Source organism: Euwallacea similis, chromosome 21 (assembly GCF_039881205.1).
Source record: "Euwallacea similis isolate ESF13 chromosome 21, ESF131.1, whole genome shotgun sequence".
Taxonomy (NCBI): domain Eukaryota; kingdom Metazoa; phylum Arthropoda; class Insecta; order Coleoptera; family Curculionidae; genus Euwallacea; species Euwallacea similis.
This window is the reverse complement of record NC_089629.1, coordinates 2,442,939-2,466,376: the sequence shown is the minus strand read 5'-3', so window position 1 is coordinate 2,466,376 and position 23,438 is coordinate 2,442,939. Positions and strand designations below refer to the sequence as shown.

General features: G+C 35.1%; 6 protein-coding genes across 9 annotated transcripts in view; 4 read left to right on the top strand and 2 right to left on the bottom strand.

The window, feature by feature from the left end:
• Positions 1-4,703, top strand: part of LOC136415971 (neuropeptide SIFamide receptor-like) — a 41,315-nt gene extending 36,612 nt beyond the window's left edge. The window contains exon 4 of the mRNA XM_066400909.1: positions 2,834-4,703. Coding sequence (XP_066257006.1) covers positions 2,834-3,596 — 763 coding nt within the window. The 3' untranslated portion in view covers positions 3,597-4,703. The remainder of the gene's footprint in view (positions 1-2,833) is intronic.
• Positions 4,704-8,678: 3,975 nt separating this feature from the next.
• Positions 8,679-10,089, top strand: Nse1 (Non-SMC element 1). 2 transcript variants are annotated; one of them, XM_066400911.1, is made up of 5 exons: positions 8,682-8,700; positions 8,764-8,882; positions 9,050-9,507; positions 9,565-9,817; positions 9,908-10,087. In XM_066400911.1, the coding sequence occupies exons 2-5, from the start codon at positions 8,789-8,791 to the stop codon at positions 9,991-9,993; spliced, it is 891 nt and encodes a 296-aa protein (XP_066257008.1). In that variant the 5' UTR covers positions 8,682-8,700; positions 8,764-8,788; the 3' UTR covers positions 9,994-10,087. The 2 variants fall into 2 exon arrangements, with proteins under 2 accessions (XP_066257007.1, XP_066257008.1); XM_066400910.1 differs by having other exon boundaries at positions 8,679-8,700; positions 9,565-10,089.
• A 646-nt stretch (positions 10,090-10,735) lies between these two features.
• On the bottom strand, positions 10,736-13,559 carry LOC136415968 (fatty-acid amide hydrolase 2-A-like). Of its 2 annotated transcripts, none has more exons than XM_066400904.1 (8): positions 13,546-13,559; positions 12,513-12,907; positions 12,039-12,335; positions 11,899-11,988; positions 11,610-11,841; positions 11,400-11,547; positions 11,187-11,336; positions 10,736-11,055 (listed from the first exon to the last, which is right to left on the bottom strand). In XM_066400904.1, the coding sequence occupies exons 1-8, from the start codon at positions 13,554-13,556 to the stop codon at positions 10,768-10,770; spliced, it is 1,611 nt and encodes a 536-aa protein (XP_066257001.1). In that variant the 5' UTR covers positions 13,557-13,559; the 3' UTR covers positions 10,736-10,767. The 2 variants fall into 2 exon arrangements, with proteins under 2 accessions (XP_066257001.1, XP_066257002.1); XM_066400905.1 differs by lacking the exon at positions 13,546-13,559 and adding an exon at positions 13,140-13,263.
• Positions 13,560-13,712: 153 nt separating this feature from the next.
• Positions 13,713-14,479, top strand: Srp19 (signal recognition particle 19). Its single transcript, XM_066400713.1, has 3 exons — positions 13,713-13,860; positions 14,005-14,144; positions 14,194-14,479. Exons 1-3 carry the CDS (start codon positions 13,790-13,792, stop codon positions 14,439-14,441), a joined length of 459 nt encoding a protein of 152 aa, XP_066256810.1. The 5' UTR covers positions 13,713-13,789; the 3' UTR covers positions 14,442-14,479.
• An 832-nt stretch (positions 14,480-15,311) lies between these two features.
• Positions 15,312-20,791, top strand: LOC136415974 (carbonic anhydrase 7-like). Of its 2 annotated transcripts, none has more exons than XM_066400915.1 (7): positions 15,312-15,664; positions 17,002-17,040; positions 19,525-19,689; positions 19,856-19,994; positions 20,049-20,151; positions 20,208-20,441; positions 20,504-20,791. In XM_066400915.1, exons 1-7 carry the CDS (start codon positions 15,604-15,606, stop codon positions 20,672-20,674), a joined length of 912 nt encoding a protein of 303 aa, XP_066257012.1. In that variant the 5' UTR covers positions 15,312-15,603; the 3' UTR covers positions 20,675-20,791. The 2 variants fall into 2 exon arrangements, with proteins under 2 accessions (XP_066257012.1, XP_066257011.1); XM_066400914.1 differs by having other exon boundaries at positions 15,319-15,664; positions 20,208-20,435; positions 20,498-20,791.
• Positions 20,792-21,928: 1,137 nt separating this feature from the next.
• PpV (Protein phosphatase V) lies at positions 21,929-23,331 on the bottom strand. The gene is made up of 5 exons (XM_066400802.1): positions 23,022-23,331; positions 22,676-22,963; positions 22,465-22,619; positions 22,299-22,411; positions 21,929-22,243 (listed from the first exon to the last, which is right to left on the bottom strand). Exons 1-5 carry the CDS (start codon positions 23,187-23,189, stop codon positions 22,053-22,055), a joined length of 915 nt encoding a protein of 304 aa, XP_066256899.1. The 5' UTR covers positions 23,190-23,331; the 3' UTR covers positions 21,929-22,052.
• Between the last annotated feature and the right edge of the window lie 107 nt (positions 23,332-23,438).

The following is a 23,438-nucleotide window of genomic DNA, read 5'->3' as shown; positions in this document are numbered from 1 at the left end:
AAAGGGGTTGGTAACGAGAATTTATGTCATCTCATTTATCCAAATTCTTCTTTACACAAGAATGCCATTGAACTTTAAACTTGATCTTTGACCTCTTCGGCAATAATTAATTAAATGCTTGAGGATAATGAAGAGCAGCAAGGCGTGCCTCTCGTCAGAGCAACAAATCCCTCTTTACCGGCAAAGAATTTAATTATGATTAAATTACAACTTTAACGTTAATTCAATTGCTCTAAGACAAAGAAATACCTTTAGCCAAAGGTCTCTACAGCTACCAAGAGCAAACATTTAAATCCTCGCACAAATAAAGAGCAACGACGACGCCAAGGTCGGAAAAGAGTTCTTTTCCGGGGCAGAAGGGCGGACGATAAATTAGCCTCATTAAAATATTCGGTTCAATTTAAACCGGAGGATAAGAATCCTTGCGGGAAAAAAAAACGAAACTGTTTACATTACAATAAAAGAGTTATTCCGAAAGATCTAGTTCAGGGACAGCCGGTTTCCGGGAAGCTTGTATTTTTAGGGATTTGAGGACATCCCTTCTTTTGTGAATGCTCGGCCGGAAGTTCAAAGGTCCGCATACATTACATTATGCAATGAAAAAACTGTCGTGAGGGAGGCCTGGAATTTTTGCATAAAATATACATGGAAATGGGACTTTCTTGGGAAATTGAATTAACGCTGGAGCATGGAAAATCTCGAAACGACGTAGACAACGTTGGCTTTTGACATGCTAATAATGAACAACAAGAAGAGAAGGCTGCATATCAGAAAGAATAACACTCATTATCGCCATAATTAGAATGATCACCGTTGTTTACATCTATTAGTTATCCCATCAGCACCACTTAGTATTAATGACAAGGTCATCCTCAGTTCTTGCAATCCACAACAAACCATTCAACCTCAGACAGCCGTCTTAAGTATTTATCAACATAATTTATTTCTCGGGCACATCTACCAAATTTGGACAAGTTTGGCCTCGAAAAAAGGCCAAACCAGTATCTTTGAACTCCTGATTGGATTATTAATAATACCGTAAAATCTCTTTTGTAATCGATTTATAGTACCTTGACTCCAATGCGGTGTAAATGCTGATGGTTTGTTTATGAAATGTTGTGGTTGGGTTAGTTTCGTTTCTATTCAACTTTAGGTCGACAATGCTACATTCAAATCTGCTTTATTATGATGGGTGGTCGTGCGGTACCACTTCCTGGTCGATTTTGCCTGTCGGAAGTCACGTTTGGCAAGCTCGACCTGTTGACCTGAGGGATCGGCAAAACCATTTTCTGAGTTCTGCTATGCCTGTTTTCTGTCTGCGAAATGCTTCTGGCAAAAAACATGTCATTACGTTGCAACATCAAATATAAAATTTAAAAAAAAAACGAGTAACAGCTAAAATCCGGCGTAAAAAATATTGAATTAGCGGATAACGCGTTTAGCAGGGCTCTCCAAACTTCAACACCTCGCCTATAGCTCGCCCTGGAATCTACTTAGCCCGCCCTGCAAAACACTACTTGCAGGTCTTGTTACGTAAATTGGCATCACGTCGGTGTTTTTCCTCTCTGAAAGTTTACAGAGGTACATGCTCATACGTATCAAATTTCGCAATGCACGTACATGACGAAAATTGCAAATTCTGTTGAAAACTGTCCGGAAAAGACGATACGCTCTATGCCCCGATCAAAAAATCAATTAGATTCATGCCCGGTTTTCACTCCTTCTGCTAACTTTGCCGGCAAGATAATATCTGTGCAAATACCGAAATCGGAATTACGAGGAGTTTGAAAATCTAAGCTATGCGGGGTCCAGCTGTATTTATCCCTTAGAATTTCATGCAAAATCCTGGTTTGAGGTGCAGTTTAATATCCACAGTTGTCTCACTGGCAATTGTAATTCACCATTAAACTAAATCACTGTATGTTTAATGCATGTTCGACAAAGATAATGAATCCATTAACTGGCGATGCAGGGGACCACGCCATACATCATCGACAACCGGCAGTCTCACCTTGACTTACTTCTGCGAATGCAAGATTTATCCCCTCTGCAGAAATTAACGAACGCGTCATGTGACACCCTGCTTTGACATCAATTGTTAATTAAGTGATATTTTAAATTAACCGTGATTTTTTTTGCTTACTCTCACGAGTTGCAATGGCACTCTAAGAATCCTTTTGATTCCCAAATCACTGCTAAAAATTCCTTAGATTCTCGGCCAAGTCCGCGGATTGAAAACACAGGAGACAAAATCCAATATCGGATTTTAATTCCGAATCGAGATTCTCCATCATTTGCCATGACAAACGACCTTTATTAAATCTTTTCTTTTATGTCTTAAATTTTCCAACTGCAATCCCTGATTTGAGAAAAATCGCGAGCTATTGCTCAAGAAATGGCAATAGAATGATTGAACTCCTCCATGACAACCATTTATGTAGCTCACAAATGCTCTTTACTCGTGTCGTACTGGATGACCCCCCCCCCCCCCCCCCACTTACCCACACAGAATTCCACTTGTTACATAAAATTATGCATTTTCTAACCGATTACATAAATTGCTCTTTCCCTCAGAAAATGTGGACCTTAAAGGAGTTTTAGTCTGTTGAAAATTGTGGTTTTGAGAAAAGTGCGAAGACATGCAAAGATGCAAATCTTTCCAGGTCTGTAATAAGTTATTTACCACTTGAGACACAAACTTTGACCGGGAAGCATAATCGTATGCCTTTAAATCCACTTCAGTTCCTCCTGTTATGTGTCTGCAACAAAAGTTTTCTTCGTGTTAAGGCTTCGCCTGCTTGAGCTGCTGTACTAACCTTTCTTTCCCTTACAGATTTCTGGCGATTTGGTGGCCTCTGAAGTGCCAGATAACCAAGCGCAGGGCACGGATCATGATCATGTTCATCTGGTGCATGGCTCTTATCATAACCATCCCATGGGCCCTTTTCTTTGAGCTGGTATACATCTACAACGACGCTCCCGACGTCCAGCTCTGCGTGGAAGTGTGGCCAGAGTCCATGAACGGCTCCCTCTACTTCCTGACGGCCAATCTGATTTTCTGCTACATCCTTCCTATGATACTAATCACCATGTGCTACGTCTTAATCTACATTAAGGTCTGGAACCGGCACATTCCCACGGACACCAAAGACGCCCAGATGGAGCGCATGCAGCAAAAGTCCAAAGTCAAAGTTGTTAAAATGTTAATCGCTGTTGTGATTTTATTTGTTATCTCGTGGTTGCCGCTCTACGCGATATTCGCCAGGATTAAATTGGGGGGCGATATCGAACCATGGGAGGAAGAGCTGTTGCCCATCGCCACGCCCATTGCCCAGTGGTTAGGCGCGTCGAATTCCTGCATCAACCCCATCTTGTACGCTTTTTTCAATAAGAAATTCCGCAAAGGATTTGTCGCAATAATAAAAAGTCGCAAATGCTGCGGCAGACTCAGGTACTACGAAACAGTGGCCATCATGTCCTCCTCAACGAGCATGAGGAAGTCATCCCATTTTTACAACAATAACTCGTCCAAGAAAGCTCCTCCTCCAAATCCTGATGCGGCGGTGGCGTTCATCTCCAACAATGCCGGGGTCTAAGCTCTGGAAATGAGCAAACCTGGATTAACTATTGGTTGGTAAAACCAATTTTTACCAATAAAGACGACCAGTTAATTTGGAGGAAGGCCTTTGGAGTGAGCATTTAAGAGATTTTATATTTACGGAGATTTAAGATAAAGTAGAAAGAATAAGGATGTTGTGAATTGTGTTGTATTGTGATCGTACTCATAAAATGAACACTGGCAGAAATAAGAGATAGACATATTTTTTAATATGGAAATATCTATTTGTATAACGTACAGCCCTTCTTGAAGACATACAGAGATGAGCTTTTGGTAATACTAAGCTTTAACCATGATGAATATATCTCACTTAGGAAACCTTTGCATCACCTGAGCGTGTCTTAAAATCCTTATATTTTTCCATGAGAGGTTATTTTAATATCCTCAAGATTGTTGTTAATACGCTTATCCATTATGATCAACAAGTAGTAGCTTCAAACTAAAAATTTATAGCAAAAATATCTCTGTTTTGAATAACAAGGTTCAGTTCGGTTTTGATGTGTAGAGACGAGAGGCATTTGTGAAACTGCTTTGATCTTGGTCTTTAGATGAAACAACTCAGTAGAAATTTCACCCTTAATTATTGTTAGAATAAAGCCAGAGATGCTGCCAATATTTGTATCCAGTTTTACGATTTTTTAAGGATAACACGTTGGAAGCTTGGAAATAATATTGAAAACTGCCTAAATAATATCAGTTTGGACGTATTTTTGAGTACAATAATACAATTTTAACGTAAACGGTGTTTTTATGGCTTAAAGGTTTAGCGTAAGGTTGTAATTAATAATACAGGGTTGTTAGTAATAGGTGGCACATTTAACGTGGAATTACATATTAATCGCTTGTTAAAGAAATAGGGCTTACGCTATGCGTTACGTGCTTACATACGCAAAGTACGGAATATAGATATAAATGGACCAGCACTATTACTCATGCCCCTAATATATTCTAAGGTTTTAAGGTAGCAAATGCGATCTAAAAATAAGTACTACTTTTTAACGCTGAAATTTTAACATTAAAATATCTTTCATTAGATAATACGTCCTTCGAATATCTCTGCAAACTTATCATCAGGTGTTGCACTAAATTTACAGGGCGGTCCCTTTTTGTCGCGAGAAAAATCTTCTAAAGACACCCGGCCCGATGTCCTGACAGCTGAGTAGCGTGGGATTCCTCGGGACACCTGCCCGGTACTAAAACTCGGGATTACCCAAAGCCGATCCTGTAGCGATCCAAAGCTGTCCTTAAGAGATGAACTTGCGGAGTCGGTGGAGTGCATTTGGTGGTTTAATGTGTCTTGTCGTTCCTTTTGGTCCTTTGTGTTATGTCTGAAGGGTTACAGGGTGGTCCTAAAGACCTTTTACACGCTTTCCTTTAACGTAGTAATTACTTACAGCTTTCATGCGGCCATCGCTTATTCGTTGCTGCTTAGGTAAAACGCGTACTGGAAGAAAAGGAAGAAGTTACATGACACGAAGAAGCCATAAATTATTCCTGTTTTTGCGCCAGCTTCGCCCGTTTTAATATTTCTGGACATGGTCAGAATAGAAGCCTTTACCAACAACGTTATTGATCGTACCAAACTGAAACATGATTTAATTTGACAGGAGCAGCTTTTCGGCAGGTACCATCAAAATTTGACACCTCTGTTCCCCATGTGATAGCAAACAAAAGAAAGTTGCGACGTTGCCATGTTCTTTAAGGGCAACTCTGAATGTAACCATCCACGATAGAAAACTCTATTTTGAATACGACTTTCCCTTGAAAATGTTTCTCCTTAAATTATCTTAAAGAAATAGTTATTGTCAGAATTAAACCATATTTATAAACTCGACGTTGGATTCGGCTCCGGTGCCAGCGCTGCCAGGTTCGAGCGTCGGCGCTGCGTTCGTAGCACCACTTGAGGCCTAAATTTATGTTCCTGGAAGTGGAATTAGGCGGTGCCTCGCGTATCTAATCACAAAAATGTAATTCTCTAGTTCATGTTCGGCATTTATTCAAAAACTAAAACGCGATCCCGGACCACCAACGATTCATTTGATCGTGTGGTGGTTTAGCTACAAGCGCCAACATAAAAAAAAAATTAAATTGGTTTATTTGCTTAGAGGCGACTCGCTTCACATTCGACAGTGTATAACAATAGAGCAATTCAATTTATTGGTATTTACCTTTCAGTGTCAAAGTTAATACGAAACCTAAATCCAACGTCTAGTTCGTAGATCCAGCTTTGAAACACATTTCCAAATTTAAGAAACCTGCTCCTCATCTGCAGCAAACAAAACAGAGTTTCAAATGTACGGGGTAACGCACTTTTTTCGCTTTTGCGCAATTTAAAATGAGGCTTTCAAGTTCCATGTTAGTCATCACATTGGATTGCTTTATTCGCAGTACTTCCGATTAAACCCAAAATGATCGGCGACGTAATACTAAAAGACGCAATAAACTCCTTCGACCGCCCTGTAAGTGCTATAATCTTTGAGTAGGTATGATGTTAATGATTGACAATCATTAAAAAATCTACTTTCTGGTTATTCCCAACTAGAAAATAACTTCGATCATCTAAGGTCGTTCAAAAGTAGCGCGTAAAATTTGCGTATACGATAGTTTGAATAAATAAATATAAATTTACTGACAAATTAAGAATAAATAAATAAAGATAGTATAAGACGAAGGGATAGTTATATAAGTGAATTGTTAAGGTTTTATAATAGTTATTTTTTAAAACAGGGTTATAAGAAATAAACTTTACCTGGAATTGTAGGCATATAAGTGCAACCGAATATAACCATTTTTTAATGTGCTAAGATTTCGATTAGGTAACTATTGTAAAGTACTTAATACGTATTAAAGCTATCATAGGTACATATATCAAGGTGCAAACGTTAAGAAAACGAGGCAGAAACTGAAACGAAGGACATCTTAGGGAGTTTTATACAGATGATGCTCATTATCCATGATATCTGCGTTAGTTTTATTGGCACAACCATGAGTAGTCAGAATAATTTAACTAAAATAGTACCTACAGTAGCTACTTAACTACATAGATGATACATAAATAAAATACTGTTAGAATTGTTTTGCAGTAACTTTTAAGACAGATATAACGGCACAGAATTGAGCTAGTGAATTAGAAACTGGAGCTTGATCTATAAACAGGATAGATTATAGAATATTTCAACATCGACTTGAATACCTGGAGTGATATTTAACTATTGGTTGTCGAATGCATTATATTGAACTAAGAAAAGATATATTTTTCTTGTGAAACCAATGAGTCTGTTTTAGACGTTAGTAGTAAGAGCCTGCTTGTTTAGGTGTTTTAGAGATTGTATACATTATAAGTAGATGTATGTTAACATTATTAATACAGCATTAGAGGTGTCAGTGGTTCTATCTGGTAATACCTGAATATGTGTAGTACCTACGTGTATGTTAGAATAATGTGGCGAGAATTATAACGAAACGTTAAGAGGGCACCAAGTGGTTTTTGCATCAATCAAAAGAAAATTTATTATTTGCGAACAATAGGTATAAAGTGCACTGTCCAAAGGCAATAAGCAAGATAATGATAAAGGAGGGAAATCTTTAGCCTACGTATTTCCTACAGGTTTTAATGTTATATGGTTAAATCCAATCCTACCGCATATTGCGTAAATTTACGCTTTATGCTTAAATTTGATATTTTTATCAATTTCTAAATTGTGAATATCGTGTGCATATGTCGTTATATGGATATATTGATATTAAGGCTACTTGTAAAAATTGATGAGAGTAGACGATAAGTGAGGCAAAACTAAATACAATAATTTTCCTTATAAGTTTATATTAAACTGATTCACAAGACCTTTACTCAGCATATTATTAAAAATGTATCGGTTTAAACATTTTTTATACAGGGTGTTTCGTAACAGTGTGTCAAAAATTTAAGGGGTAAATCTGTAGGGGATTTTAAGAAAAAAAGTTCATATGAACGTGGCTACGCTTTCGCTTTCTGTCTGAACTAGATTTTTTCCTAATAAGTCAATGTCAGTATTAAATATTTTTATGAAAATCGGGGAGAGCAGAATAGGCGCAGAGACGCACTTTTAGGGGAAAACAATTTTTTGGGAGTTTTTAATTTCACCAGTGGCGTTCCCACAAATATGACCTTGAACGTTTCAAACGAAAAATATTATACGCTACTTTTATTGGATAAAAATCATTTTCCGAATGCTCTGTTTCTAGGAAAAAAAGTCTCTTCAATATTTTTCATAATGCTAACCATTTTCAGAGCAGTTTGATTTCACACAGGAAGCGAGAACGGACCCATATTCAAATGAATTTTCTTTCTTAAAATCATCCACATATTCACCCCCTGAGTTTTTGACTACTATTATGAAGCACCCCGTATTTAACTGTTTTTGATATTTAACATTATATGTATTATTACGGAATATTATTAATTTTTATATAAATAAATAACTATTACTTACCACAATGGCAGAAAAATATAGGCACTTCGTGATTTTTAAATGCATTCTGATTGCGGTTGTTGTGAATAAATATGTATAGGATTATAAGGATAGATTGATTTACTATATTTAAAGAGCAAAGAAATGTGTGTGAATAAACTTACAGATTGATTATATGAAATTCTATGTGAAATTAATAGAAACAATAAAGATATATTGACACTAAAACTTTACTATTTTTCTGTGTAGGGTAATTCAAGCAATCAATTCTCAAAAGCAATTGATTTAAAATAACTATTAGAGGCACTTTGGAAAATACATCTATTCAAAATCACCCGGTATTTCTGAAATGGTGACAGATATAAAATTGCGGTTTTCACCATTAAGTTCATCACAAAAATTGAGCTTAAAAAATCTTAAATATCAAGTTAATGCGAGACGAAATGAGTCAGATGATACTGCTCGCCACGTTGCCATAAATCAGGTTACATTTCTTGTTATACCTTGATTGTGAATTTGTCAACAGTGCAAATGTGACATAACCTATTACTTTTAACTAGCGTAACGTAAAAAGTAAATCTAAATACTAGAGTACGTGCAGCTGCTGGCCATCATAACAAAGAAAAACCAGTAAATAAACAAAAATTATCTTCTTTAAAAACCATTTTGTTAATATATAATATTTATCAATAGCTGCTAATGTTGCCTAGCCTAGAAGATGGAAGATCAACACCGATTTTTCGTTCAATACATGTTAAAACGAGGCACCGTGTCTGAAGAGAAAGCTCTAAATTATTGCCGGGGCCTTCCTGGTAAGTTTTCTTTGTCAACAATTCATATTGATATGGCAGTATTTTATTTCTGCAGTCTCATAACTACAGGCTGGTGGTATTCAGAAATTTTACGTATAAGTAATTGAACACTGTAGAACAGAAATCCCCTTTAAATCTACATACTCACTCAATCATATTTATTTTAGTTCCAGTGGAAAATGAAGCACAACTGAAATTGCTCATCTTAACCATCAATCGAGAGATCAGTCAACAATTTTTTAAAATAGTCTTTATCACCTGTGAGGTAACTCAACAACGTCTAATAGTATGGCTGAATACTCGAAATGACGACATTTCAAATTTGCAAATAACTTACAGTCCCATTGAGCTAGAATATTTCCATGTTATTCTCCAAGAAATTTTATGTTCCGACGACAATAAATTAACTTCCATTATAGTGTTAAATATCACTTCAAACTTAACAGAAGAATTCAGCAGGGACAGCGGACAAAAGATTCTTAAAATATGGATTGATGGAGGCTACTTCGTTAAAAAAGGCAATTTTGTTTATTTGGGACCTAGACTCATTTTAGAGTTTATGTCTCATTTAAAGTCGATTTGTCCTAATCATATTTGCAAACTATGCAGTGAATTAGTTTTTACGGTTAGCTAACAACGTACTCAACATTAATGGGTTGAATTCAAAATATAAAAATTCAAGGGCAAAAAATGCAGTAGCTGTGACAAACTATTCCATGCATGTTGCATGCACAAATACTTAGACAGACAGGAAAACTGTCCAATGTGTAAAAACCGTTGGGTTGAATGGCCAAATGAGTTAACGCTAGGTTCTACTGAAGAGTTAAGAAATATCCAGGAAAACTGTAATAGTGAGAATGAGTCTATGGACACTTCAATGGACACTTCAAATATAGTAGAGCAAGATGTGGATCAAGGGTCTCAACCTTCAACAAGTAAGAATACCACTAATGCATTTTCTTTAAAAAATCAACCAATTATTGTCAAATTAATTGTTTCATTTCCCATCTATTTACAATATACAGGTGCTGCAAAGGAAGTTCAAGTCAGTAGAAAAGAAAGTCCACGTGAAATGAGAAGAAGCACAAGACTTAGTGAAAGATATAGTTAAATTTGTGAGTCTGTGAATGGGTTTAAAAATAATTTTCATAGTTTTTGTTTACTTTTACAAATTGTCGTAATTTAACAATCTATTTTAAAGGGAGATAAATAAATTATTGTTATGGAATCATCAACGTTTTCTCATCAGCTCTTACCATTTAAGCGGTTTTTCCTCTATGCAAAGGTGAAGAATCCTTCTAAAAGTCCTCAATATTATACCTATAAATACTAATAAGAACGTTAAGAATTAAGTGACATAAACTCTAAAGGTCTTTTCCAGTTCTCTATCTATAACAATGCACAATCGGTCTTAACACGGAGTTGGGACCATATGCACCTATTTACATCCCCGAAAAGTAACCCATCTTTGCAAGCCCATTAGTACTTATGTTTCCAAAAATATCATGGCATTAGGACCTTTTCTTGATCTGCCAGTCATTTAAAACTTCTACCAATAGAAGATGTCAATAAAAGAAATACACCTTCGAAATTTGGTTATTCCATACTCATTCATTACTGAAATTTCTTTAAATTTTTTAGACACTTCATATAAAGAAAATTACAATTAATGTCAGCAGTAATGCCTAAATAGCAATAAATAAATCGTTATAATTTAACTGTATACCAAAATCATGTTAAAAATAAAAAAGCAGTGTAAATACAAGTAATCCAATAGTTCCACTAATTCTCATCCACAATAAGATCCTTTCAATATTATAAGTACTGATAATGATCACATTATAGATAACAGATTCAATATGCCAACACCACAAATATTAATAAATTATTTATCAAATACAATAACAGGAGGCACAAATCCTTGAAAAGCGCTTTCCAATTGCTTTGCAACAGCAACGCATAACCTATCTTGATTGGGCGCTGCTACCACTTGTATACCCAACGGAAGCCCCTCTGAACCTAATCCCATTGGAACTTGCGTTACGGGGAATTTCATTGCATTCCAAATAGCGAAACAATCAAAATTGAACGGACGTAACAGTGCTGTATGATGGTAACTAGCTGGAAATGATGATGAGGGGTAGAGAAGAACGCTGTTGTCGTCTAATTTGGACTGAAATTATAAGTAGAAATTAAAGGGAGAGCCCAAAAATTAGCATTATATCCATCTATAAGAAATTAAAATCGTTCAAACATAGATCGATTATTTTAGCAAACTTTAGGAGCAAATTCTAGCATACTTACCAGAAAAGACTCTCTTAAGTTTAGCGTTGTTTCAATTGCCCAACTGCTGTCCACTGGTTTTAAGTACCCATTAATTAAATTGAAAATTGTGGCAGTGGTGAAATCACCACCAATAGTAAAATGTTTTATAATTTCTGTAATAGCATTGACCTAGAAGAAGTAAACAAAGTTTTAACACACAAAATATCTTTTGAAGTGTATATTTAAACACACCTCGCCTTCCTTATCATTTATGTCGTTTTTAAAGTTAGTATTTTCTAGAGACAACCAATACTTCCATAACTTATATTGATACTTCAGATTCTCAAAAACCAATTCCTGAGGTTTTTTACTACATACTTCTTCCAAATGCTTCACAGCTCTACAGCATATAAAAAAGCAACATAGTCGTGTTTTTATAAAGACTATTTATATCCTGCTCACTTTAGTAGAATCGCATGAATTTCTGGCCTAAAAGGACTCATAAGAGGATCTTTTGGATTAGTGATATAATAAACTTGTAGACGCTTTATCGAAACTGGCATGTCTAACTTCAATTCATCTGCTTTTGGGCCTGCTAAAGCTTTAATAAAAGGAAGTAAATCCTCCGCATATCGGGTCATCGCACCTACAGACACCATAGTATCTTTTTCCTCCCCTGTGCGATATGTTAAACCTTAAACACACCATGTCTTATGGTTTTTAGAATCTAATAATAGTTACTTTTTTGCACCTTTCAAATTAACTATATTGTTACTAATTTTATGCCCAAACACTCCGCACATAAACGCCGGTATTCTACATGAGCCCCCAATGTCCGTACCTAAAGATTCTCCTTACCACCTTATCAAAATCAGATAGAATTCATTATACCTATGCCAATTGGTGACCCACACGCAGCTAAAATTGAAGATTCCCCACCTGAAGAACCGCCCACATTTCTAGTAGTGTTGTAAGGATTTTTAGTTAAACCATATAGTGGGTTACTAGTTTCTTGCCACAAATTCAGTTGAGGGATATTAGTCACGCCTAATAAAATAGCTCCTGCTTGTTTCATTGAAGAAACACAATCTGCATCAAATGTGGCTTTCCTTCCGCGTCTTTTTATTAAGCCAAAAGTCCAGGACAGGCCTTCAGCTGCAGTTGATTCCTTGGACGTAAATGGAACACCTAAGACATAATTCTGTAAAATCACAAATGTGAAAAATGCGAAATAAACCACGTGCATTAAAGTTTTAGTCTTCAAATACATTATCAGGGCCTTCTCCCTGAAAACCTTGACAACAACCTCACTGCAATCAACATTCAAAACTACACTTTAATTTCCATGAGGAATAAGTTTCTTACCTAAAAATGGTTTGTTTTTAAAATCTATTTCATGTATCTTTCCATTTGCAATGTCTTGATCAATCTGTTTCGCTTCCTTCAAAGCTGCCTCAAATCTTCGATCCACAATGGCATTTATTATAGGATTAACCTCTTTTATCCGATCTATAAATGCCTGTACTATGTCCTCAGATTTTAGCTCTCTTTCTCTTATTTTTTTTGCTAAAGAAGAGGCACTTTCTAGCACAATTGGGTTCTTTAGTTTTGGCAGGAATTCCCTTTTTGAATCATAATACATGGAGAAAAATTTATCCATAAGTAGATCCCCATAATAGCGAATACAAAGAAATGTTTTAAATAAATAGTACCAAACTTTTTCAAAACGGCGATTTTTGATTGTCATGATTGTTGAACTCCTGGAAATAAATAATAAATATAATAAAATGAATAATTCATTCATAACAAGGAGGTTTTGGAGGATCTCTTATATACTGTGTCTAATATAAGAACGTCAGTAGACTGGACATTAGAAAGGGCAAGAGAAAAAGCTTCTAACAACAAAGAGAGTTTTAAAAACAGAATCTTCCTCAATTAGGTCATGAGAGCTTTTCTGAACATGAATTTTAATCATAAATAAACAGTACTTACTTTGTTATTTGGTATCAAAAAGAATAAAGTTATTGATACTTATATCACAAATAATGTAAGTACATTTACACAATAATACAAATTTAATGCGATATAATAGAAACTTTCACCATGACGAGTTGAAAACAATAATTAATAAAGCACCTTGAATACTAATTATTGAACTTTGCACAAACCTTTTAGCGGCTTTTTTTGAATGAATTCTTATCAAAACAATACCTAGCAGTACCGGTATATGTTTGAACTTGACTTTACTAAATGAGGAATAAATTTTAAAAAATTAACACAAGCAAATTTCAAACATAATACAGTAAGAAGAAATGAATAAGTAAAGGTAAAAGAGTAAACAAATAAATGAAACAAAGCTTTCTCCCGCCACCTTGGCTGCATTACTTGATCCTTTTACCCGAAAGTCATATGCTCTCCTTTATTCCCACGCAAGAACTATGAGATAGACTCCATAAACAAAAATGCCATTAGGATGACGTTTGAATTGTCAAACACGTAACACATATCATATTAAGTTGGGTTATGAATATTTGTTTATGATTTTTTTTGGTTGAAAAAACATTGAAATATTTTTTTAAAATAAATTAATATTTGGTCACCTATTTAAGGATTTTATTTAATTGAAGCTTAATAATTGTATCATGGCCTCCCATTCGGCTACACCTCCAGTTTTGCAGTGGTCTCCTGATAAGAAACACAGTGAACGAGAAAGGTATTAAATGTTCCCATATTGCCCTTTTTATTACCAGAAAAGCCTTCTGCTGTTTTAATTTCATGACAACTACGGCAGTTGTTATACAAAAACACACACTAAGACGTAGGGTGATTATTATTACTAAGTCATCATATTGTATAGATGGATTTGTATCTATCCTGCCTATTTGAACAGCCAAAAAAGTCGCGCTCAAGGAAGGAGAATCCCGAAAAGCCGATGTGTGGACAATCCAACCTATCAAGAAATCAGAGATGTACTTACAGCTGCAGGATTAAACGCAAGTGTTATCAATTACAAGTTAAATTCTTAACAAACCTTTATTATAGGTAGGAGTAGAAAACAAACAATATAGTCGTGAAGCTAGTAAAGAGCTGCTGTTTAGGGGTTGTATAAGAGTCCAACTGAAAAATGATGATGGTTCCCTTTGCAATTCAAACTTTGCTTCAAGGGATAGTCTTATGTTCCATTTGGGAGACATGATTCCTAAGTTAAAGACGCGTTTGAATAAGCCATCTTCTGAACAGCATTCTCAGGGCACCCAAGGAAAAGGCAAGGGTAAAGGAAAAGGTCGAAGATAAGATGGTTATGTTGTTTATTAGAATATTTAATTCATTTTTTGTTTTGTATTCGTTTTCAATATTAAAAATATATTCATTTGATATTATCCCTGTCGTTTTATTAAGAAAATAAAAATTCCATGATTTCTTAAGGTTCAAGTAGATCAAACAGAATCACCCTATTATTAAGTATTAGATTCTAAAAAATTCTAATAATCAATTCCTATGATTTATACACCTGTTTCTAGCGACGAAACATTTTATTTAAACATGAATCTACAGAAAATGGTTCTGTAGGTAAGAAAATGGGTACTTAGAAATCGTATGAGAGAAAGGTTCTTGAAGTTTGCTAAAACAAAATAATTTAATGAAACCACATCTAGTTCATGTCTCTTATCTATTGATAATTAAAATAATTGTTTCTGCCAGAAGCATTTACGTGGAATTCCAAAGCTATTTCCGCATATTCTCTCAAATGTTGAGCTAACTGATAAACACGATGGAAGTAGAAAACTACCAAAAATGCTAAATAACCAGGTACTTAATAAATTCTGTACTTACGTATATTTGACTATCAACTTTAGATTGTCCTTCGTCAAGGATGTCAGTTAGACATGAGGAAATCAACGAAGTCATTAAACTTTGACCAATCATACGTTATGTCTCATTGGCCCAATTTTTTTCGCAGAACAAAGATTCTTTATGAAAATGACCGAACCCCCCATTTTACAGCCCACATTTATTAACATTTATCATCAGAAAACGCGATCTAAACTCAAATACAAGTAGGTATACTTTATTGTAGACGAGCAAACATGCATGAGGAAATACATGCACGAGTTACACATCAATATGTCGGCTCAATTTTCCTAATAAAACATGTATAACACTTAGACATAATGACAAAGAACACGAAAGCTCTTTCCTTAAATACAAAACTTTTGTGAACACCAGCATGAATCAGTAAAATCCACTAAATTGTTACTAATGGATATTAACGTACTTATCGACTGAATGACAGACTATAGACTTCCATTCGCAAGACCGCTTGGTACTCTCTACTAGCTAGTAGATTCAGCGCATTGGTGCCTACTGCAGGGTCTCAGACTTTCAGTTAAAGAAGTTGCTGCCGCGGTTCTTCCTCAAAGCTATAGTTTGTTAAATTATTTCAATATTTTTCATAATGAGTTTCATTGATGCTTTAAGTGAATCTGTAGTTGTTTTTGCTGTATGTTGTATTTGGGGTGAGTAAAGTACCACGATTTTTCCACAGAGATAACTAAGTCTCCCCCATAGATACATAAATATTATTACGTTATCTTCTACTATTTCGTTTTTTTTTAATTCACACCTTTTAGCAATGTTAACAAGAAAGGAGAGCTACGCAACAAAGCTGTATTCGTGCAGATAAAGCAAAAAACGGCATTCTCGCTCCGTCGTTAACTTTTACGGCTGCGAACTTACATTTAACACTTTTATCAAAGGTTTAAAAGAATGGTCTCAGTACTGCCGGGCAGTATTCTGCCAATGTTCATGCCCAGATAGTAACGGTTTATGGTAAACATAAAAATGAAATTATTTATTGGAGTGTGAGTATTGTCCATTGCCTGTGGTGAAAGTGGCAAAAGCAGATAAAAACTGGAAAAAAGTTACTACCAGCAATTCAGATATAAAAGTTGTAATTTTTTTAAATTTTTACTGATAACGAGTTATAAGTTATACTGCGGGGGGGATTAAAACAGCCTTAGAACTGGTAAATTGTTTATAATATAACTTTTTTGTAGCAACTTTTATTTATTTTATTTGTTTAATTTACTTTATTATCTTTATTTATTATTTAGCAACTGCTTTCCTCCGATTTACGAGTCACATCTTAAACTAACATGCGAAGAACGAAACCATCAAAACGAAAAGATTTTATAATCTCAAATGCAAAATTAAGCAAATTAATGATCGGCAAAAAGCAGTCAACTCTTAATAGGTCGATACTTAACTATAGCTCCTAATTAACAAAAATCAATTTACTAATTCATATTAAAGCACCTACTTTAATAAACAAACAATTACCTACAAGTGCGTCAAAACCAATATGGCGGTCTCTTTATCATATCTTCAAAGCCTCCGTATTGTACTAATCAGAACATAATTATGTGTATTCTCACAATTTGCTGTCTAGCTAAACTTATCATTTACTCCATTAAAACTCTAAAGGGCTTTGGGGGAGATTACCCTTAAAATTTCTATGATTTTAATTGCAATTAAGGCATGTCGTTGCTCTATGAAACTAATTGTGGAGTAACGGTTGCATATGTTTAAGTGACGTCAGATAGGCAGGAGAAACATCTTAGCAACGAAATAATTGAAAAACGATAGTAAGCACCGATTTCTGTTCGATTTAATCGGCACTTGCTCCCGTCGATTCTCGTGGTTTTCTCAGAAACAGATGGTACATACATATATAAGTATAAATTGTTACATTTTAGATACATATTTGAGTAATCTTTATAACTAATAATGATTATTATTATTTCCACAATAGGCACTTATCTACTGAAATTCGTAATAATATTATGTGTTTCAGGTGTATTTTCCCAGGATTTTGGCTACGATGGGGATAACGGTGAGTAGAATTTACTCATGTGGTTTTTCTTATTTCTCCGAAGTGCCTTTTGTTCGGTCAAAATCTCTATTAGAAAAATTCAATGACGCATTCAATGATCAAATAATAATTTTCAATGTTCCTTTACCGCTTTTCTTTTCTCAAACACTCATCGCATACCTACAAAGGAGCTTCAAAAAATTGCGAAAATCATTCCATTACAGACCACGCATCCACATCCACAGTAATTTTATCGCGATACGTAGTACATGGCTGCCCGCCCATACGACGTACATAGCTCTAACGCCCTGTACGGTTTTAAATAGGCCCATAGTCGTAGGCATCTACTTTCCTGTCCAAAATACTCAGTAATATCGATGTATACAGGGTGTTCCATGAAAAAAAACATCAAGTTTTGAAGGCTTAAAGCGAAATCAGACTAAAACAACAAAATGCTAGCATCGAAATTGTTCAATAATTACCAGTATCTTATTGATCGTAAATTCGGTTAAGACAAAAATCGAGGACGACGAAGCTCTTAGGCTTAATGGTGTCTTTCAGTCTTTTTCCTGCTTACAATCGTGGGAGCATAGATCGGCACATGGTAGGACATTGGGCAGGAGCAGTTCTTGATTAGACCTTTGCGGTTGCCGAAAATCCCACGATAATTTCTAAGGGTTACCAGAAATCTACTAACTGACTCAAGAATAAATTTGTGAGCATAGTGATGCTGCCACATCATTGCGTTGCGGCAGGAAACCGTCCGGTATCATCCGCAGCCATGGCAAAATGCAATTGGTGAGCCGAAGGACTGGAAGACAATTTTTAACCTTAAAGAATACAAACTGGGGAATCCCACTCTCCATCTGCTGTAATGGGGTTGAGCCGCAGAGTCGATTCATTTCTATCAACGTTCACCCTGTAAAATTCCTGATACCTAAAGCAAATTCTGATGCCCCCACCGATTCTACGTAGATATATTCCAAGTAGCTGTTATCCTGTTTCTCTGCAGCTGCCCAGGAAACGGCAATATGGTATTGACAATAAGAGATAATACGAGGGAATGTATAGGTCAACATTTCATTAGACTCATGCAAATAAATGTGAAACTCATATTGGGGCACATCACGACTCTCGACAAGTCCTTGAGTTTGAGCAGATAGAATTTACCAGTCTACTCTAATGCTGTAAATTTGGGAGGTTTCCTTGTGGGTGAAGGAGAAGCATTGACCGTGCTTGGTGAAGTAGGAAGACATTCATTCTATTTATGAATTCATATTTAATTGCGTGTGCTATGAATGAAAACCCTAAATGCGATAAAATTGTTGCTTTAATATTATTTTACAAATAAAATCAGCTCAGTTTGTTGGGGTTACAAGATCCTTTCCACTTTACTCACATTTTTCACGCCTTTTTTCAACGAATAATCACGTCAATTGAGCGTGGTGGTCCTTGAACTTACGTAGGCCTACCAGCTTTTTGCTACTTTTTTAGCATTACATTGTTACAAATTTTTTTTCGCGGTGTGATAGGCAAGAATTAAACAAACTAAAACACGTTTTTTTCCATCGAATTATGCGTTATTTTAGATTATTAACTACGACAGCATGATATTAAATTAAGTATGAACGAACACCAAGGCTTACTGCATTGAGGGATTTAATCGCTATTAATATTAAATAGTGTAGTATTTCAGCTTTATTGCGGTTATATAATGGCTACTTAAAAAAAATTTTGCGTCAAGGCAATAAGCGCCGTTAAAGCAAGCACCTTTTTAAAGCACAAAGTACGCATCAGTTATTTTAGGGATGCTGCTTTATTATGGGAACGTTACGAATTCAGGCGAGTTTAAGCTCCTTATTAACAAATAGCAGTTTTTACATAACGCTTAATAGCATTTTTTTACAAGTTTCTGACACAGTTCCCAGTTATTAATTTATAAATTAGTTGAGTGGCTGGCGAAGCTTACTCAACTCCATTAACCTTTTACGAAAGAAAGTTGTCTAATAAAAATGCAAACTGCGAAATGAATGATAATTCCGATTATTTCTTAAAACGGGGTTATCTCTTTGAAGAATGGCCATCAAAGCGAAGACACGCTCCAGTAATTGCGATTTTTATGCGTGAGGAATAAATTGACACCGTACAAACGAAATTTCAATAGGTAAAGAAGGATCATTTTCACAAGTATTAATTATCAGCAAGGTGAGACTGTGTTAATGCTATGTGAACCTACTGTTGATACTTCGCTGCCGAGCGGAATTGTCATGGATAGAATCACAATGTAAACTCAATTATTGTTAAACCGCAAATTACTTTTTTTCAACGATGAGTTAAAAACAACGCAAATCTATGTCACAGATAATAGATTAGATTAAATTTACTCTTATTCGGCGGAGCAGGGGCCCCTGCTCCGTCACATTTACTGCAAGCGCACATGAAGAAGATTTCGAATTGAAAACTTTGGCCAGAAATATTTTAACCAATCAAATTTACTATATTTAGGTCCCAGCCACTGGGGAAACACATTCTCCCAATGCTTAGGAAAGCATCAAAGTCCGATTGATATTGAGACTCACAATGTATTAAACAAACATTTTCAACCACTGAAGTTTGAAAACTTCGATCAACAGATTGGAATCGGTCTGTTTGAAAATAATGGACATACAGGTAAAATCGCATTATCCAAGCAAAATTGATTAAGTTATTTTATCGCACACTATTATTTAATTGATACTATTAACATAAAGCCAATGTGCATTCATAGGGAAAATATCTTACCTAACATGTAAGCAAGTGTCTTTACTGCAAATTTCTTTCTCAATCAATATTTTAGTAATGATGAAGATACTGTCAGACAAACAACCGCAGATTTACGGAGGCCCTTTGCAGGGGACATACAAATTCGCTCAGCTGCATTTTCATTGGGGCCCTAACGATACTATTGGCTCGGAGAACCAAATCAATCATCATAGGTAAAACTGCACGTTTTGTTAAATTTTTCGTATTAATTTTTAAAATTATTTCAGCTTTCCTTTGGAAATGCATATAGTAATGTATAACACTAAATACGGATATACGAAGGCAGCTGTTACTCCTGGGGGTTTGACTGTTTTATCCTATCTTACTTCCGTGAGTTCCATCTCGCCAGTACTAGATAAAATGCAGATAATTGATTTATGTTATAGGTGACTGCCCAGGACAACAAGCACTATGATAAACTGGAGGAAGGCCTTCATCAAGTCCAAAATATATTCTCTAATAGCACCGTTTACAACGTTGGAACTCTGAGCGACTTAATCGCAAAAAACCGTCACCGCTATTACACTTACGAAGGATCTCTTACTACGCCTCCATGCTCAGAGACCGTTACTTGGATTGAATTTGAAGATACCATTCCTCTATCTGCAGAGCAGGTAAGCCTTGCTATTTAAATCAGCTTGAGGTTGCGGTCTTTACTGATGAGTTTTAATTTCAGATAAACGCTTTTCGTCTTGTAAGCACGAAAACTGGACGATTGACGCACAATTATAGGCCCACGCAGCCTCTTAATGGAAGAATTATTTTTTATAACAAATCCAGTGGTATTAAAGGAAATGTGCTCTCTATCAGTATAGCTCTCTTTATGCTTTGTGTGCACTATAGCGTGTTTTAGTTATTATTGCCTAATTAAGTGGTAATTAGTCAAATGTTGTAACTATTGCGATTGACTTCGGTAAAAATGTGATAATGAATATTTGTAAGCGTTTGTATTTTAGTAGAATAAAAGTTTGACATTTAAATTATCTAAGTTATTAATTATCAAAGTACTTAATATGATTTGATTTACATAGGTATGCATGACATTACATGGTTATGAAAATAATGCGATAATTAGAAATTCTTTTATTGAATTTGCAATAATTAATGTAATTTTCGGGATCTATAAAAAAATAATGTGAAGGAAGTCTGGCAAATAAGTCACCAGTAAATCTATAATGCGTTTTGAGTTATTCCCAATCATACGTTTGAAACGCGATTCGACTGAAAGCCATCTAGAACGACGAAATACCTAAACGATTGACTTTTTATTAATTTAATCAAATACAAAAAATACATATATTATAGATGTTTAACAGCATCACATTACGCATTATAGCCAGTTTAGTTGATTAAACAAAGAATGACCTATAGGCTTTTTTCCAATTTTTTAAATATTTTTAAACAGCGTTTTAAGAACAAATACTTTTTACGCATTCTTACCCTTTATATTGCCCTTACATAATGCATACCTTGTTCTAAACATAATAACAATTACATTTGGATATGCATCAACACACATTAATTCAAAGGCTAAAGATTGGAAATTTCTTAGATGTCTATATAAATTGCAAAGCAACTGCGCTTCCTTAATTATAGAAGGGGATTTTCCTAGTTATGTTTTGTTTGGGTCACCGCTACAAATCCACGAAAACGTAACAATTATTTGGAACCAATTTTTCATTGCACTTAACGTTATTTTGATTATTTACGCTCAAGGAATTCGGCAATAAATTGACGTGATGGGCTGAAAATCTAACATTTCTAAGAATGAATACATTGGTCCGTGATATAGCATTTCTTCTTAAAGCATAGTGGTACAATTTTTGGAGGACTAGATCGTGATATAGACTGACGGGTGCCTTGGAAAAGCCACATAGTTGTGGCATTTGGCTTTCTGGCAATCCTCCCTGTATTCTAATAAAAATTGTCACACCTCCATGCATACCTTTCCTTTGACAATAATCGGATATGAGTTTGGAGTTACTTACCCAATACAATATTAACATTACAATAATTACCAACTATCATTTCTAAATTCATTGGTAGGCCCAAAAGATGAATCTCAAATTTAAAAGTTTACCAATTGTGAATTATGTAAAATCCCCAGTTAAATTGTGTTAAAATTTCTGTTTAATCTGCATTGAATCTTTGCAATAAATTATCTTCAAACAACACAAAAACATTGAATCAATGTATGATTTTGAAAAGTAAATCTCCTCTGGGCTTGACATCTACAAGAAGTATGGAGTAATATTTCGGCTAGGAATGACTCTCTCATTATCAGGCACAGCGCTGAAGATCTTGGATTCAATTTGCTCAGTGGTAGTGCATTCTAAGATACTGGCAACATTTCCACAACGATAACAATAATTTGGTGCTGACCACACTGTTACTAACTTGTCATCAAACATATATTTATATCCTAGAAAAGAATTATTCATAAATTTTCCAGATAGATGTAATTTAAAGTTAAATACCTTCATGTACTAATTGATGCGCCCTGCAGATTAATGTAAGAGAGTTGATGTGGATAAAATCCTGTGTTACTTTGGCCCCAAAAAGATACCCTGCACCTCTGGGGCTTGTTGCCCTGTATAACAAAACTCATAAATTAATTTTGTAAAGAAAACAAATCTAATTTACCATGTATCTACATCATCGGGATCTGACCAAACCAAATCACAAAATGCACCTTTATGAGGAATCTCTTGATTTCTTTCTAATTTCCTAATTTGGTCTAAAGTTTTAATGTCTGGACTTAATCCTCCATGCACACACAAAATCTTTTCATCTATTATCTTTATATAACCAAAATTAAGCTTAAATAAAATTGTATAATGTGAGACACACTTACAGCAGCCACAGTCAGGAAATCAAAGACCCCACAACAATATTTCCAAGCATTTACATTCCCATACTTTGTCATGCATTCATCATAGAAGCCATAAACCTGCGTTATTTGGCGACTTTCATGATTGCCTCGGAGTAAAGTTATCCTGTTGGGATACTTTGCTTTGAGAGTTAATAATCTGGTAAAAGACTCCAAACTATAGTAGCCTCTGTCCACAAAATCGCCAAGGAATACATAATTGGTGTCAGGCACTTGCCCTCCTTTTCGAAACAGTTCTTCGAGGTCATAAAACTTAAAAATGATGCATTAACCATTGGGATAGTTTAAGGACAAGGAGGAAACGGCTTACTTGTCCATGGATATCCCCACATACAGTTACAGGTGTTGACACTGGCTGTACATTAGATTCTTCTAGTAAAATACCGCAAACAATATCACATAACTTTTTTAAATCGTTTTCTGGCAAGTATTTACATTCTTTGGCGATTTCAATCCAATTGTCTAGTTCTGTGGACATTTTTTATGCTTTTCTTTCTGGACTGCCAATCCCTTCTGGATGTTGGGGCACTTACAAGTTACGTTAAATAGATTGTTGTTCCGTTAAATAGATATTTATTTATTAATTAATAATTAATCATAAAAAATATTGAAAAAATGTTAATCTAAATAGGAGATTGCATTTCCCAGCAATAGAATAAGTTCTGTCAAAAGGGTCTGTTGTCAAAGTTGTAAGTAAAATCAAAGAATCACAATTACATTTCTGTCC

Bases quoted from the DNA above. Each gene is read 5' to 3' on its own strand.
- Srp19 (XM_066400713.1), top strand. From the start codon at position 13,790: ATGGCCTCCCATTCGGCTACACCTCCAGTTTTGCAGTGGTCTCCTGAT. The intron at 13,861-14,004 runs GTATTAAATGTT...CATATTGTATAG, and splicing joins AAACACAGTGAACGAGAAAG to ATGGATTTGTATCTATCCTG. The intron at 14,145-14,193 runs GTGTTATCAATT...TATTATAGGTAG, and splicing joins AGCTGCAGGATTAAACGCAA to GAGTAGAAAACAAACAATAT.
- LOC136415968 (XM_066400904.1), bottom strand. The intron at 12,336-12,512 runs GTAAGAAACTTA...ATTATGTCTTAG, and splicing joins TAAAAACAAACCATTTTTAG to GTGTTCCATTTACGTCCAAG. The intron at 11,337-11,399 runs GTGTGTTTAAAT...TACTTCTTCTAG, and splicing joins TAAATGATAAGGAAGGCGAG to GTCAATGCTATTACAGAAAT.
- LOC136415974 (XM_066400915.1), top strand. From the start codon at position 15,604: ATGAGTTTCATTGATGCTTTAAGTGAATCTGTAGTTGTTTTTGCTGTA. The intron at 19,690-19,855 runs GTAAAATCGCAT...TCAATATTTTAG, and splicing joins TGAAAATAATGGACATACAG to TAATGATGAAGATACTGTCA. The intron at 20,152-20,207 runs GTGAGTTCCATC...TTTATGTTATAG, and splicing joins TTTTATCCTATCTTACTTCC to GTGACTGCCCAGGACAACAA.
- Nse1 (XM_066400910.1), top strand. From the start codon at position 8,789: ATGGAAGATCAACACCGATTTTTCGTTCAATACATGTTAAAACGAGGC. The intron at 8,883-9,049 runs GTAAGTTTTCTT...TATTTATTTTAG, and splicing joins TTATTGCCGGGGCCTTCCTG to TTCCAGTGGAAAATGAAGCA. The intron at 9,508-9,564 runs GTTAGCTAACAA...TAAAAATTCAAG, and splicing joins GCAGTGAATTAGTTTTTACG to GGCAAAAAATGCAGTAGCTG.
- PpV (XM_066400802.1), bottom strand. From the start codon at position 23,189: ATGTCCACAGAACTAGACAATTGGATTGAAATCGCCAAAGAATGTAAA. The intron at 22,964-23,021 runs GTAAGCCGTTTC...ATCATTTTTAAG, and splicing joins GTGGGGATATCCATGGACAA to TTTTATGACCTCGAAGAACT. The intron at 22,244-22,298 runs GTATTTAACTTT...ATTCTTTTCTAG, and splicing joins GCATCAATTAGTACATGAAG to GATATAAATATATGTTTGAT.